General features: G+C 32.4%; 1 protein-coding gene across 7 annotated transcripts in view; it reads right to left on the bottom strand.

Moving 5' to 3' along the window:
* The window catches only part of NFAT5 (nuclear factor of activated T cells 5), a 98,719-nt gene that overhangs the window by 27,262 nt on the left and 54,774 nt on the right, over positions 1-16,683 (bottom strand). For 2 of the 7 annotated variants that reach the window (XM_081031043.1, XM_081031044.1), the window contains exons 2-6: positions 15,580-15,641; positions 14,570-15,128; positions 9,671-9,863; positions 7,533-7,723; positions 5,892-6,064 (exon numbers count right to left, since the gene is read on the bottom strand). In XM_081031043.1, the coding sequence (XP_080887169.1) occupies positions 5,892-6,064; positions 7,533-7,723; positions 9,671-9,863; positions 14,570-15,099 (1,087 nt within the window). In that variant the 5' untranslated portion in view covers positions 15,100-15,128; positions 15,580-15,641. The remainder of the gene's footprint in view (positions 1-5,891; positions 6,065-7,532; positions 7,724-9,670; positions 9,864-14,569; positions 15,129-15,579; positions 15,642-16,683) is intronic. The other 5 variants (XM_081031045.1, XM_081031047.1, XM_081031042.1 and 2 more) reach the window with 3 other exon arrangements.

Here is a 16,683-nt window from a genome sequence, read left to right as displayed (position 1 = left end):
GCTTCAGTGGCAATGTTGTCATGCGGGGCGGCCTGCAGGGCCTCTGTTCCCGCTCCCCACATGAGAACACAGGATATGGCTAGGCCAAAAAGGAACACCCACGGAGCCATAGATAGGGGAGTCATACCACTATATTCTCGCTGGCTGTCTAGTGAGACACATGCTACTAGTAGTAGCCACATGATCCAGTCCGCCCTTCACTTCTCTGCCTGCCAACCAACCAACCAATCAACACAGCCCCACAGTTACATCAGCAGCCAATTGGCCAACTGGTTACAGCCGATGGCCAACCAATCACAGCCGATGGTCATTCACTACCCGAGCCAGCACCTGCCCACTTGAGGCGGAGCCTGGAAATTGCTCTCTGGGACTCTGTTCCCACAGGTCTTTTTCTTTTTTTTTAAAATGCACTACAAGAGTCCTTAACAGTCAGCCAGGATTGAGAAGCACCGCATTTATACTGAATAAATGACTGACTGAATGGCAATGAGACACTATTTTGTTAGAATATAGTACTGTTTCTATGAACTAAATTGTAGCCTCAATAAGCACAACTGTTTAAAAAACAACAACAAAAAAAACCACCATCTGAACAATTTTATGGCCTGCCAAAATTTGCTGACTCATCCCACGAATTGAAAAATTTTAGTAATATTATCACATTTTTGTTTAAAAATAGGTCAAATAAAATGGTTGAGGAACAGAGATAAGATGACCAAATTGAAAAAAGAAAAATGATATTAATACAGAGTAGAAATATAGAAAAATGGTGTTTTTTTAAACTGCACTTTGAGTCATAAGATGGATTTCATTTCTCTGAAAACATATGTCCACATAAAAACTGTACACAAATGTTCATAGCAACATTACTCACAGCAACTAGAAGGCGAAAAAAATACAAATGCCCATCAACAAATGAATGGATACACAAAATGTGGTACATCCAAAAAATGGAGAATCATTCAGCCGTACAAAGAAATTAAGTGCTGATACATGATATAATATTGATGGATCTTGAAAACATTATGCCATGTGAAAGCCAGAAAAAAAGGCCACATATTGCATGATTTCATTTATGTGAAATGTCCAGAATAGGCAAATCCATAAAGACAAAGTAGAATAGTGGTTGCCAAGGACGGGGTGACAGGAGAATGGAGAGTAACTGCTGATAGGTACAGGGCTTCTTTATGAGATAGTGATAGAAATGTTCTAAAATTAGATAATGGTGATCGTAGCACAACTTTGTGAATATAATAAAAACCACTTAATTTTACACTTTAAAAGGCTGTATATGGTATGCAAATTATATCTCAGTAAACTATTATAAAAGAAAAAAGAAACTTCGGGGGCAGGCCCAGTGGCTCAGCCGGTTGGAGCTCCGTGCTCCTAACTCCGAAGGCTACCGGTTTGATTCCCACATGGGCCAGTGGGCTCTCAACCACAAGGGTGCCAGTTCAACTCCTCGAGTCCTGCAAGGGATGGTGGGCTCCGCTCCCTGCAACTAAGATTGAACACGGCACCTTGAGCTGAGCTGCCGCTGAGATCCTGGATGGCTCAGTTGGTTGGAGTGCGTCCTCTCAACCACAGGTTGCCGGTATAACTCCCACAAGGGATGGTGGGCTGTGCCCCCTGCAACTAGCAATGGCAACCGGACCTGGAGCTGGGCTGCGCCCTCCACAACTAAGACTGAAAGGACAACAACTTGACTTGGAAAAAAGTCCTGGAAGTACACACTGTTCCCCGATAAAGTCCTGTTCCCCTTCCCCAATAAAATCTTTAAAAAAAAAAAAAAAAAAAGACAGAAAAAAGAAACTTCAATGGGACAGCAAGCATGAACTTGATTGTATGTAAATTTAAAATAATCAGTTAAATGCCTATATGCCAATACTGTGCCAAAAAATTATAAACTATACAATTTAAGAAGTATATCTACTTTTACAGTTGATCAAAATAAAAATCCTTCCTATATTCTGTAGTAGGTATCAGCTCAAAACAATGTACAAACAAAATCAGGTATCTCTTTCATCTGCCATATCCTACCTTGAACAAACAAGATTTCTTTCCTCTCCTGTTTTATAAAAAGTGAAACTAATTTCTAATCTATTAACATCACAGAGTTGTTCTCAGGATCAAATGGGACAAGCAGTATAATTATAGTGGGAAACTGCATTCAGAGCGATGCTCATTAGAAGGGAGGAATGATGTAACTGAGGAGTTAGAAGCGAGGCCTGGGCAAGATCATCCGTCTTCCTTCTGCCCTCTTCTGTGCCTGCCTGCACAAAGCACAGACTGCTCGCTGCCAGTTGGTAAGAAGTCTACGTTGTTGAGGGCGGCTCTGACTGGGTGGATAGATGTATGAAGAAGCCAGTCTTTTTTCTAACAGTTTTATCAGTAGTAAAGTTGGTATTTTCATCTCAATTTCTCTAATTCCTATGTGTCTGACTCCAATTACAGGAGGAACTTTTAACTTTAACTCAACATTAACTTAAGACCTCAACATACATGAAAGTACTTTATAAACCATGAAGTACAATATAGAGATATGGTATTACTATGAAAATATGTAAGTTAATACCTTTTCCTAGTCTAACATTCAAGCAAAAATCATTAAAATGTAATAAAACATTTTTAGTATTTCATTTTGTTGCTAGTTAAACAATAAAGCAAGATTGTCTGACCAACCTCTGGGTAGTACATTTAATGAAAACGTATGAAGATCAAATAAAATTACATTTTGAACGATGACATTCACTATATAGCATGATAGATTTTTTAAAAAACCACATCATTAACCCAGTAGGTAGAGTGTGCAGATCAAGAGGCTTAGACTCTTGCCTAAATGATGAAATCTAACTGATATTCATAGAAATTACTATTAGAAATATTTTAAGCTGTTTATACTGTTTTGAGAGAAAAATTAGTCTGCATGAAATTCTATGGAAATAGCAACATTAATAAGAAATATGAAAGCTCTTTATCATATAAATTTATTGCAAATTTATTATTATTCTAGCACTTTCTCGTCTTAAAAGAGGGTTGGGAAATATACTGTAAAGGTACCCCTTTCTTTTAAAGAAAGTATTGCCCATGTTTACCAAATCCAGTTTCTCTAAGCAGATAGCAAGGTAAGTGCCAAATAGTCAACTAAAGAAATAAAAATACATATCCTACACCTCCATAATAAATGACATCTACAAGAGGAAATAGAAGGGGTAATATAGGTATTCAAGTAAAATCACCTAATATAAATTAGATATACTTTCTAAATTCATAAAAATTGAAATACACAACATAAATCTCCTAGGTAGAGGAAACAGTTCTCTAACATAATTTCATACTGTAACGATAGTCCGAACCATTCAGAAGCTATGGCTACAAAGAAATGAACTGTTCAACCTTGGTTTTTCAGCACTGTGATTTAAGTGATCATGGTGGCAATACAGCACAGTGGCTAAAAGCAGAGGCTTTGAATCTTGGTCTTACTATTTACTAGTTATATGACCTTGAAGAGGTTATTTAATCTAAGTTTCAGTTCCATTGACTGTAGAATGAAATCCATTTATGTGATATAATGTCATGTTAAGTGATATAATGGGGTTAAGTGATATAATGCTTATAAAGTAGTTAACAAAATCCAGGGCATATAGACAGAGTTCAAAACATGGTAACTTTTTTAGCTATATATGTCATCAATTGAATGCTGCTGCTTCTTAGGGCTATCATATCTACCCCAGATACAGCCTCCCAAGGAGAGAAACTTTTTTGCAATATGGACATATATTATCATTAACGGTGATAAATTAACAAACAGTAGTAATAGTTACAGATGAAAAACTTCAGAAAATCATGTTTTCTATCTCTTTTATATTGTCTAGCACTTTTAGCCAGATATATTTAAACTTTAACAATACTTTAATGAAATAAGAAGAAATAAATGAACAAACTAATAAAAGCACGAGAAAATAAAGTTGGCAACTATTTTCCAGTCCCCGCTAAAGCAGTATGATCTGAATTATCTAGCATCTCCTAGCTCTGGCCTTCAGAGTGTAGCCATGGTCGTGCGCAAAGTATTAGATCATGTAAAAGAAAAACTGCATATGCAAGAAAAACTGCATATGCCCTGCTAAAATCAGAACACCTCCTAATAATGTTCAAGTTGTGACATACTATAAATTATAGTAAATTCAAAACTGTAGCACGCCAATTAGAAAAGCTTTAGAACTCAACAAATTATCTATAGATTATTTATTCTGTCCCTATCTGAATATGATAGAATGAATATGAAACCTATGATCTTTAAAAGCAGCCTACTTATAACTGAACATTATCCAGAAATAGCCCAAGGAAATACTAGTATCAAAACAAATTTTTCATAATAATGAAAAACAGAGAAATCCACTTGAGCTCTCTTGAGATCAGAAAGATATTTCAGTACTTTCTTTTTTAAATTAGGGTGTTTGCTAAGCTAAATTATGTCTATAATAATTTCTGAGATTAATTAAAAGGGAAAAATAAGATTTATAACAGAAAAATAATTTGACAAAACCAAGGTACAATTAAATAACAATGGCTCTGTAACTGTCCTAGGGATAGCAAGGTCATAATACCCATAACAACCCAACAGGAAATTCAGCGGAATGGAATGGATCTATTCTGCTCTTTTGAATTCAGTTATAAATTACAAGTAAGCAATTTTGAAGAAAATTACACTTGATGAAAATCTTAAGTGATATATAAAGGTAAAATTTTCTTATGTGTAATTTGTAATAATACTCATTAAAGGGAAACCAGAATATATGGTAAGGTGCATCCAACAACATGGTTGAATTTAAACACACACATCATTTACTTTCTATGCCAAGGTTATCATAAAAAACAATTCCATTTCCCATTTCCCTATACTATACTATATAATTTGTGATCAGAAATCCAACTGCTGTATATTTACAAAGGTCTGCTTACCACAGTTTCTTTTTTTAAAGTAAGTTGACATAAAATATTATATTAGTTTTATGTGTACAACATAGTGATTTGACATTTATATACTTTACAATATGCTCACCACAATAAGTAGTAACTATCTATTACCATACAAAGTTATTATGATATTATTGGCTACATTCCCTATGCTGTACTGTACATTATATCCCCGTGACTTACTCATTTTATAACTAGAAATTTGAACCTTATATCTTCACCTTTTCACTCATCTCCCTACTACCCTCCGCTCTGGCAACCATCATTTTGTTCTCTGTATCTATGAATCTTTTTCTGTTTTTTGGTTTGTTTGTTTTAGATTCCACATATAAGTAAAATCATACAGTATTTTGTTTTTCTTTCTGTGACTTACAGCATAATACCCTCTAGGTCCATCCATGTTGTCGTAAAAGGCAACATTTCATTGTTTTTTATTGCTGAGTAATATGTCATTGTACATACATACATTTTCTTTATCTATTCATCTGTTGATAGAAACCCAGGTTGCTTCCATGTCTTGGCTTTTGTAAATAATGCTGCAATGAACGTAGTGATGCATGTATCTTTTACCTTACTGTTTCTTATTTTCACAACACAAAACAGAGTTAGGATCACAGCAATTACACAATGAAGATGCTGGGAAAATCCTTTAGCTTTGCAATTTACTTCTGGTAAACTTTTTATATCAATATAGGACAACAGAAAACTACAAAATGCTCCACATCTTTTGAATTTTATTCAAAATTACCCACCTTTAGTTTAGTCTAGAAAATCTGACTATAGCTTTTAAATGTTTCAAATTTTGCATGATCACAAGCAAAATGTGAAACATCTGAAATTTAAAGATGTCTGAAAGATTATTACAAAATGAAAAAAACTTCATATATTTAATATCTCCATATATTCTTACTTACTACATAAAATTGGAGAAGAGGGTGTTTGCAGTGTCAAAGTGGAGCCATCTTTCCTTGCGATGTTAACTCGAAAAACCAATCTGGCACGAGTGCTTTTTTTCTTGGAACCAGCAATTCCTATTCTGGCTTCAACATCAGCATTCCTCAATTTCAATATCCCTACGCAGTCCACCCTAAAGCAGAAAAAATACATAAACTGATGTTTTCTGTTTACACAGAATACAATATTCTTAAACAAGTTTCTTTTTAAAAAAATTTTGCTTATTAATTTTTGAATATGTAACATAATCATAAGGTTTCAAATTCAAAAGATATATACAATGGTAAATTCTGAAACTTCATTAATTTCTAATGAAATTAATTTATAATCTTGTCAACTTTTCATTTATAATGGAAAACGAGTAAAACAAGTAAACACTATTCCAACATCTAAAAAAGTGTTTTTGAAAATAAATAAATTTAACCTTTCTTTTGGCAGTTAATTCAGATATAAAAATTGAGGAAATGGGTTTTACTTTTAAAAGTGTTAGTACCATCCCTAAAAGAATGGAATATTGTAGCCATTAAAACGTATGCTATAAAATAATATTTAATGTTATGGGAAAATGCTCATGATAAGTGAAAAGCAGGTTATGAAACAGTGGGTACAGTATTATCTCAATTTTATCAGAAAAAAAGATGGAAAGATAAATATCAAAATAGTGGTTACTTCTGGGAAGTTGGCTTTTGGAGGTATGTTTTAGCTTTTTATTATTTTTACTTATTACTTTTTAATATTCTACATTGTCAAGTTACAATGAATAAGTACTATTTTTATAATCAATTATTCCCTTTCTTCTACTATATACATTTTTTTATAATTTTCAAAATTAAAAAAATAAATCTTTACTGAATATTTTTCAAAATTTTCTTTTCCAATTAACCTCTTACTAAGCAGTCAAAATGATTTTCAAAAGGAAACTGAAAACCAAATAGAGAAAAATCTTTAGCTATATAATAAAAATAATTACAACAGGTCTACTCCATATCAATATATTTGCTGTTGTGATGGTTCAACTTTAGGATGAAAGGTCCTTAACAAAAGGGTTAAGGACAAAAATTTTCCCATTTAAATCGTTAATACTTCTTTTATTTTTCAGGCATTGAAAATGTAAAAGATGAAAAATTTACATTCCCAGACACAGTTTTTTGTATTGTAGGAAAATAAAAACAGAAGGTGAATTTAAACTAGCAATATGCTTTTTCACATCAAGATGGGTCAAGGCATTATGAATGTCTGTGTTAAACAGTTTTTAATACACACACTAAGAAAACAGATTTTAGGAGAGCAAATCAAATTGACTGTAATCTTTATTTTTAATATTAATATTATTAATCCCAACAAAGAAGTCTACATTATTTTCTGAAAAGCCAGCATTCCACCAGGCTTTTATTTCCCGGCCTTTCACCATAGGAATTCTCTAGCAAAGGGCAGAGTTAATTTTAACCCGTTACCATTCTGTAATAATCTAGTTTTTTTTGTAATGTTTAAAAATTTTAATAAAATACTCAACATCTTCTTTTAGACATAAGAAACTAAATTTTTTTTCCTGTCTACAAAATCTGTAATACATAATGAAAAAATTTTTACTAAGTACTTACGCTAGTGTCATGTTGTTGCTCGGATCAAGGCCAACTTCTATAACAGTAGTGCCTTCAATGTCCACTTCTTTGCAGGGAGTTGTATTTCGCCCAGTTACCCTGCAGGCCTGATAAAATCCATGTGGTTTCACTCGACCAGAGTCGTTACCCACAAACACTTGCAACACTACTGGCTCATTATGGCCTTCCAGCTGGAGTGAGATAACATGGAGCACAAACACTAATTAGCCTTTCAAATAATCTAATGTAAAATCAAACATTTAATGTCAAGTCTTATATTCATAACTGGATTACAATAAATAATTTAAATCCTCAAGAAAAACAGATAAAATATTTTCATAAAGGAGAGTTGGCTAAGTTTCTGCAAAAAACTGTTAAGTTTAAAATCTGCAACAATTTTAATTACAAGTTTAGATGTTCAATGATAAATTATCATTCATAATTAATTTGCACAAACACATGAAAACGAATACACAGTACTTTCGATATTTATAAATCTACGGACTGTCAAAAAAGCATGTATAATACTCAGGATTAGTACCACTACTAATGGAAAATACACAAAACTGTGTTAGTGGCATCATCATCATCATTAAATGAGAGCACATATACTAAATTTTTACTCTTTTAAAGCTATGTGAGTAGGGAAATTGAGCTCATTTTCATAAGCTAGATACATACAAACAACATAATGAAACCCTGGGCCAAAACATGGTCTGAAAAATTGCTACAGGAACCAGGGTCTATATGGGTCATTACAGGTCTCTAGCAAGCCTTCATAAATTAAATTATAATTTGTATGCTAAACAATAAATAAATATTTAAAATGTCATTTGGGAACCAATGTTTCCAACGTTGCTTCTTGATAAGGTTTATAGTTAAACATTGAAGCTGCTAATACAGAATGCATAAAATCATAAAGTAACTTGTACAATGTATATCAAAATGCTTTAAAAAATTCATACATCTTTTCTATCTCAGTATGTCTGTATTTCTGTGAAATTATATCATAAGGAGGCAAAGAAGCAATCCACCCAAACTGTTAGTCAGCAGTACATCGAATAGTGTCTGGCATATAGAGGGGTGCAATATTTGATGAATGAATGAATGAACTTTTAAGGTCAGTCAATTCACTCCCTATCACAGGCCATTATCTAACAACACTTTTGATCAGATAAATACTTAGATAAAGCAAAACTTAAAGCCAGAACAATTAGGTTAACTTTAAAAAAAAGCGTAACTTAAATTTTTCACTTGCTTGTTACTTGTTTTGCGTTTCAGGGACTGAGGATAGGTTGGTATGGTGAGTAGTAGAGGGGTACAAATGATACTGTAAATGTGACTATTAACCAACCTTATAAATGGTCATGAGTAAGTTTCCTAATCTCAAATTTCTACCATCATTTCATTCAGGTAAAAAATGAAAGGCAGTCCAACTAAATATTGTTCAACTAACACATTTATACAACCTGTATTTAACAAGAATCTACTGTGTGACTAGCCAAAATTCTTCCCCGTTTGGTATTTTGTAAGGTGTTGGAACACTTGTTAAACATGCCCAACTAACTTTTGGTTTGTCTTCAAAGAGAAATATTCTTTGTAATAAGGTATACCCGGTGCTGAAATTTAAGCCCATTTTTTTCTTTTCTAAATTCTGAAAAGATGAAGATTCAGTTGATACCCTATTTCTTAAAAACTTAACTTACCTATCAACCAATTCTTTTCTGAGTTGAATAGTCCTGATTACACTAGACATCTCAAAAACCTTATTTTCTAAGTCCATAATAATTTCTACAATATTTCTTTGAATTCACTTTAAAATTTCTCCTTAAAGAGAAAGCTTGGTAAGAATCGAATATGGCTGCTACCGATGTCAAATAAAAGGGGAAGATTATTCATGACTTCCAGATACTTCTGTTATTAGATAGCATTCTCATCTCTCCTTTCATTGAAAATAAATTCAAATGGTATCAAAGTAAAAATATTTGGCTTATGGTTCAAACTTTTACTTTAATTTCTATTATACATACCTAGCAATTCTACCCTCCTATTTTAGGCAGCTTTTGCTGGTTAAAAACAAAATAACTAGTAACTAAAACTGGAAAAAAATCTTCATAATTGCTAAATAAAATAAGTACCTTTACTGTAGGAAAGCCTTGCTGTGTTCTATCCTTTACTGAGCCACGGCTACCCTCAGTGAGGTACCGAGCTCGATGTTGGGTTTCAGGTTGTACAACTATCTTCAGCTCCTTTCCCTCACTTTTAACAGGATACTGTCCACACAACATAGGGCTTTTCTTTACTCCAGATCCTTTTTGGTTTTCCAATGTTCTGAGAAGTCAAAGCACAACATGGAAAAAGCATCAAAAAGTGTTTTCCACAAAAGTCATCTAAGATAAAGGAAGAAACAGAATAGCAATAACATTAAAAACAACTGATTATCTTTCTGACAAAATAAAATACAACCTAAGGAAAGATATATAAAATGCATATGTGTTGAAGGAGGAAAGATTGAATAAACCAGGAATAACAGGAAAGAATACAGCTAATATCACTATAACCTTTCATGTTGTACTTCAGTCAAAACAAAATTTTAAAATTACATATATATGTGCATGTATGTGTAAGAGTGTTATATGAAGCTACATGATTAACTATCATTATTTCCAAATCAGACTTGCAAAGCAAAAGAAAAGTGGGAGTAGCAAGAAGAAACAAAAAAGCAAAAGGCCTTAAAAAAACAACCGCAGGTACATGTAGAATATTCTTTTGGATATCTTTCTCAGGATATCAAACTGAGAAAATTATAATAAAAAAATCAGTGATTCAAGTTTTATTGGGAATTAATTAGCTTTACTCTAAACAATCTTTCCCAGAAGTGTAACTTTTCAGAGCATCTTTATTTGTGATTAAATAATTAAAGCCCTTAACATACAAAAATTTTAAAATCTAGGCTTTACAGACAGGCAACCTAACATTTTTTTAAAATTGTGTTTCTAATGTTAATTTTGTTTATCATTCATTTTCTATATGGACTATACATTCAAAGAAAAATATTTCAAATGGTAGTTAGGACTTCAGGTCAACACATGTAACCTGAAGCACCACAAATATATGCTGAAAATAAATAGAAAACAATATTGTTAAAAAAGATTGAAATTATCCATGTACATTTTATAATAGAGTCAGAACCTAAAATGCTTTCTGTGTGACTGTCTCAGTCCTAAGTTTACACTCACATTGAAGGTACAGAAGCCAAAAGATAACTGTGGATAAAATCTCTTCTAAAAGCAAACAGTTTGAAGGAGAAATATTATGACTTCAAACAGAGAAGCAATGGGGGCTAGCAGCCTTAAAACTGGCTCGAATGTTTATCCCTCCAGCTCTAACCAAACTGTTGCTTCAATTATCAATAACAAAGAGAGGAAAGGTTGTACTCTCAATGGAACCAGGTACTGGAGTGAAACCATGGCTAAGAAAGGGAGAATGGAGGAAGGAAAGGATGCAAAGAAATGGAGTAAGACTCTAATTGTACAACTGAAATCCATCTAACTTTACTACAATTGTCACCCCTATAAAAAAGAAAAAGAAATGGAGTAAGATTGACTGGATAAGAAGGAGAGTTCTGAGGGCAAGTACAGTGCTCAATTATCTTCATAATTTCCTGAACCTTGAACAATTCCTGAAACATCAGGTCCTGAGAAAAATATTTGTTGATGAAAGCAAACAGGAAGGAAAAAAGGCCAAAAAAAAAAAAAAAGAAAGAAAGAGTGAAAAAGGAGCTTCTATAATAGCAAAATGAGAAAGACTGGATCTTAATTGGCCAAGAAATGCCATTCATGTCTGACATAATTAAGCCAAAGATTACCTGTGTAAGTCATTTAAAAGGCCCTGGATGAATAAATTCTATGAAAAAGTACCCAGTTGAAGCTGAAACAATGGGCAATAAATCCTATTTTTTTTTCATCATTCTGGGTAGAAATTCAAACATTTGCTCTGAATGCAATGTGCAGTCCCTTATACATGAAATTCTATAATGATATTGTTTACTCATTTTAAAATCAAAGCAAAAATATTCACTTACTGAAACTATGTAAAAACATCTCCCAAATGTGCATCGAAAGGGACTAAAAGAAAATACAGCAAAATGCTAATAGCAGTTGTACTAAGTAACTAGATTATGGGTTATTTATTTTCTTCTATTTTTCTACATTTTTCAAATGTTTGTAATTAATATCTACTAATTTTATAATAGAAAGGGGAACACTTTTGTTTGACATAAGGAAAATTTAACATATCAATTAATTTGGCAAGATATGGCTTTTATATTCACTTATGATTGCCAAGCTAACATTTATGAGAATAAATAGTTGACAATGAGTTTTATTATTTCAGTAAAACAAAATACTTCATTTGGGTGAACACTGTTGAGTGAGTTGACAAAGTATACATGTTATGGCTTAAAAAAGAATAGCACATGTAATTAAACAATTTCTGAAATGATACTTTAAAAAGCCCTTAAAACTATCTTTATTCTCTAGGTTTAAATGTAAAAAAAGAATACATACACATGTAGATCTCTAGACATGTAAAACAATTGAAAACATCAACTAATTCTTAGAAAAGTAGTCATTCAAATTATTAATTTCGAAGGCATGATGGCTTAAGAAAAAACAAGAAAGCAGCAGTTTAGTTGCATGGGATTTTACTTCTAAATGACGTCTAAAAAGAAAATCCGCTGTCTTGGCATATTCTACTCAGATCATGAAATGACACTGTAATTCCTTTGTGCTGCATATCCTGTTGTCTATGTCACAAAAATAATTTTTACTACAAAATGCCTAAAATAGGTTTCATATCCAGATGACATCATATCTTAATTTCTAGAACTATCTAGAAGAGACATAGGGTACTGATTCTCAACATTTAGTTGATGAATTTAAGAATGATATGGCTAGGAATATTTAAATACTGAGTAGTTTGTTTTTAATGGTTTGTTTTTCTAATAAACTCTTTTATATAATATTTTAATTATACAAAAATGCTATTTCCATCTTGAAGATCAATAAACTGCTGTACACATAATTTCTTAATAATTTAGCATTATATAAATTGTACGTTTATGGAACATTAGATCTAAGGCTTTATACCTTATCTCTTAAAACTTTTCTAAATATCTTTCATGTTTTTAACATCTTTCTTGTTGAAGAATCTAGGACATTAGCTTGAGATCCTCTTAATAATTGTCTCCAAAGGCCTATTTTTCTATATATTTACATATGGTTTTATCCTTCCCTTGATATAGTTTTTAGTAATTCAAAATTTAAACTTCTTCCATCATTTCCATATGCTAGAGTCAAATATTTTTCCATTACCTAAGAAGCTGGACATTTCTTCTGCTGCTTGATGAGTTTCTGTTCCATGAATTATTTCATGAGAGATTTTGTCTTGACAAATGTTATTATACTTTCCCTGGGTAACCTCAAATCATTTCTAAGATATATCTATCATACAAAAGCAGAAGCAGAAAAGATGTAGGTCAAGATATCTCTTCAACAGCAACTGCAAATCATGTGCGTTGACTAATTCTAAGTCAAAATTTTATTTATTCTTCATTTGAAACTTTAACATTTATTTCAGTATAAAAATAAAAATCTCTCTTCTGGAACTTAAAAAAATCTTTATCCATTGAAGCCCACATACCTGTATTTAATGATAGGTATACCTAAGCCTTTTGGATCTGTGCTACTGTGTTTCAGATCATTATTCTATAGGTAATAGTTCCACAAATATGTTCTTGACTCTGCTAGTAGCAACATGTTAGAAAAGGGTATATACCTTGTTTTCTTTTAATTTCCTAATTTGGACTTTCTAAAAATAAAAAACATTTAAATGTGCATTTTCATTTAACTGCATCACCCCAAAGGAGTTTTAAATAAGAGTAGAAAAGCAAGTAGTATAGAATAATTATTGTTTAAATGGTAGATATTACTTTTAAAACGTAGAGAGAATATTTAAGGACAAGTTTAATATACATTAAAAATATTCTCTATACTACTCAATTAGATTTTTAATTTAAAAGATATCAATGATGTCATCAAGTAGTAAAACAACTGAAAGCTTCTCTATCACCTTTTCACAACCTAAAATTGTAGATCCTGGGTCAACTAAAGGATCACACCCTTTTTCCCAAAAAAAGTAATCTCTCAAAATCCAGTAAGTTAAAAATTTTATCAAACTGTGTTGAATATACTCTAAGAAAATCAATTTAAAAGTCTAGCAATTAGATATTAAGGAATTAAAAAATTAAAAATAAGTCATAGTATAGCAGTGAATATTGTATTATAAGCTATAGAAATATATTTAGTGAGTGCTGTGAACTGGCAAAATGAATAAAAACTCAAACATGTACTATGATCCTGTTCTATCACCTTTCAAATACATACCCAGAATCACAGAAATAAAAATTAGTGATAGTTTTTTTTTAAATCCCAAATCGGCACAATGTATCAAAGAAAAAGCTTAACATGAATGTAAATGATGAGAAACAAACCATCAATTGGTTTTTTTCTTACTTTTATCAAATAAAAGAAAAATAAAGTATGAAATCCTCGCAAAAATGGAAATGAATTGGATCACATAGGGAGATAATGTGAAAGAGAACACAAACTAGCCCTTTGCGAATGTTTTGAGTTACATTACATGCTATTTATTTCTATGAGTAAAAATATTCTTAAAAATCCTTTTAAAATATAAATCCATTTGAAATGTAAAAGTTATTTCAAAACAGATTATTTTCATTTTCTACTACTTAATCATACCCCTACTAAGATACCTTTGCTAAAAATCTATTGATATTTTATTTTTTCTCTAATGAAACTCGGTAATTTTAAGTTAAAATTCTCATGTATTTCAATGATAAAATTAGTATCTTTGGGTTATATGCAAACTTGAGCTGAACAGTGGGGAATGATTTTATTTTTTTTTGGTTTGTTTTGCATAATGGTGATAGAACTTAAAAAAATGTGAATACCAACCCATTTCCTGCTTTTGAGTTGCCTTTGTTGTCCGTGGTAAGCTGAGAAAGCACATAGTGAGGTGCTTTGGCACTGTCGGCATCAAATATATCCATATTAGATTCTTCACAATCTCGTCGTTTGACCCCCGGCCTCTGCTTTGGATTTCGTTTTCGTGATTTACGAGGTACCTCAGTGTTATCATTGTAGGAACTGGTGCTCATGTTACTGAAGTTGGAGGGGGAATCCTCCATCCACATACTGCAGCTCTGCTCAGATTCCAATCCACACCCCTCATCCTGGCAGGACATCCGACTGTTATCCAGCAAGTCCTCAGGTGGTGGTGAGATGTACAAGACTGTGTGCCTCTTCGGTGTTGATGGATGCTGCTGAACTGTGTTACTGGTTAACTGCTTTTCACTTACCCCTCTGTTACTTACCCCCAAGGCTGAGGAGCAGCTCTCCACTTGCATAGCCTTGCTGTCGGTGACTGAGGTAGAATAAATGGTAGGGCTGGAAGAGGTGGTAAAGGAGCTGCAAGCACCGCCCATGGAGGAAGAGGAGGGAGCTGAAGAAGCATCTGCAGTGTACAATTTAAGAGTAAATACACTATACATGTTTTCACCTACGCTGGCTAGCAGTCCCATTGAAAATGTGATTTGTGAACTGATTGTTTTTCCCCAAAATGAATAGTTGGAATTTGGTTAAGTTTTAGAATATAAATGCTTCAAGCAATACAAGGCCTAAGAAATGCATTTTTTAAAAATGCCCAAATAGCATTATTTTACTTGTATTATAATCGATAGATTTTTTAAAAATCTAATTTAATGTTTTAAGCTGTAAAGCAAGAATAAAGCTTTTATTGCCTCAGCTGGATGTTCTGCTGAATTTTAATCATTTAAAATAATAAAGAAAACCCCAATATAAAATATATGCTTGTGGTCCACATTCAATGCCAATTAAATAATTCATTATAGAATTTGAAAAGTGGGACTGTGCTTAGCCACAAAATATTAAAATAAGTTTCTAACCTATGAAGCAGAGAACTACAGGTCATTTTTAATGCAGACACTCCCTGCTTCAGAGGCAAATCCTGGAATAAAAATATGAGAAAATAAATGAGAAAAGAGCTGCTGATTATTCCAGATATCAATTATAAAATGAGAAATAAATAGAAAAAATATATAATCAACTGAATTGGAGGCAAAATGGAACTGGTACCGTCACTATGATTGTTGTAAAATCTAGAAGAATAAAAGTGAAAAAGGTTTGATTTGGAACATGCTGAGCTGCAGAAGACAAGCAAGTTAATCATTGAGGGTCTCCAGAAGTTGGAAGTGGCAGTTCAAAACCATGATCTCTAAAATAAACAAATCCATCCTAAATGGCAGAATGAAAAGCAGAGTAGGGACTGATTATTGGATGGATATCTCTTATAAAATACTTGATTACACACTAATCAATTGGTTACCACTGTCCATTTCCTCTCTTTAAAGGACCTGCTTGATTTTAAACTATTAAAGGAATTTCCTAATATGAGTAACAGTATATTTTATTGTCTGGATTGTAACAAAAGTTCAGCAGGAAGTATCTCTGGAGAGCACCAGAATTAGTTACTATAAAAAGGTATTTTATAAAACCATTTATCTATTATGCTTAGCCAAAAACGATTTAAATAGATCTTTTCAAAATGTGTGGCAACTAGCAGAACAGCTCATTGAAAAATACTACTACTTTAAATCCTTAACAGCATAACCTCAGAGGCACACTAATTATTAATGTTAAGGCTGGAAGCTGTCAGTCCTAAAATTTTAAAATACAATTTTATCTTGTATAGGACATGGAAAGGTTTATAATCACACACAAAAAAAATAAAAATAGGTAACATGACAGACAACTATGATGTTTAAATCTAAAATTAATTTTTCTCTATAGCCAAGAGTGCCACTGTTTTAAAGTGGTGTGATGAAACTTAAAACTGTGACGTGCAGTTATTGGAATTGTAACATTCATATCAATTATAATATAAAGACTGAAATGCAGGAATGCCAATGTTTAGGTAATCAAAAGCCAAGTGCCAAAGATCTATTTTTAAAGTGAAAACACGTACCAAAACACTTAAATCAGTTGAAAGA

Source organism: Rhinolophus hipposideros, assembly GCF_964194185.1.
Source record: "Rhinolophus hipposideros genome assembly, chromosome: 21".
Taxonomy (NCBI): Eukaryota; Metazoa; Chordata; class Mammalia; order Chiroptera; family Rhinolophidae; genus Rhinolophus; species Rhinolophus hipposideros.
This window is presented reverse-complemented; position numbering and strand designations above follow the sequence as displayed.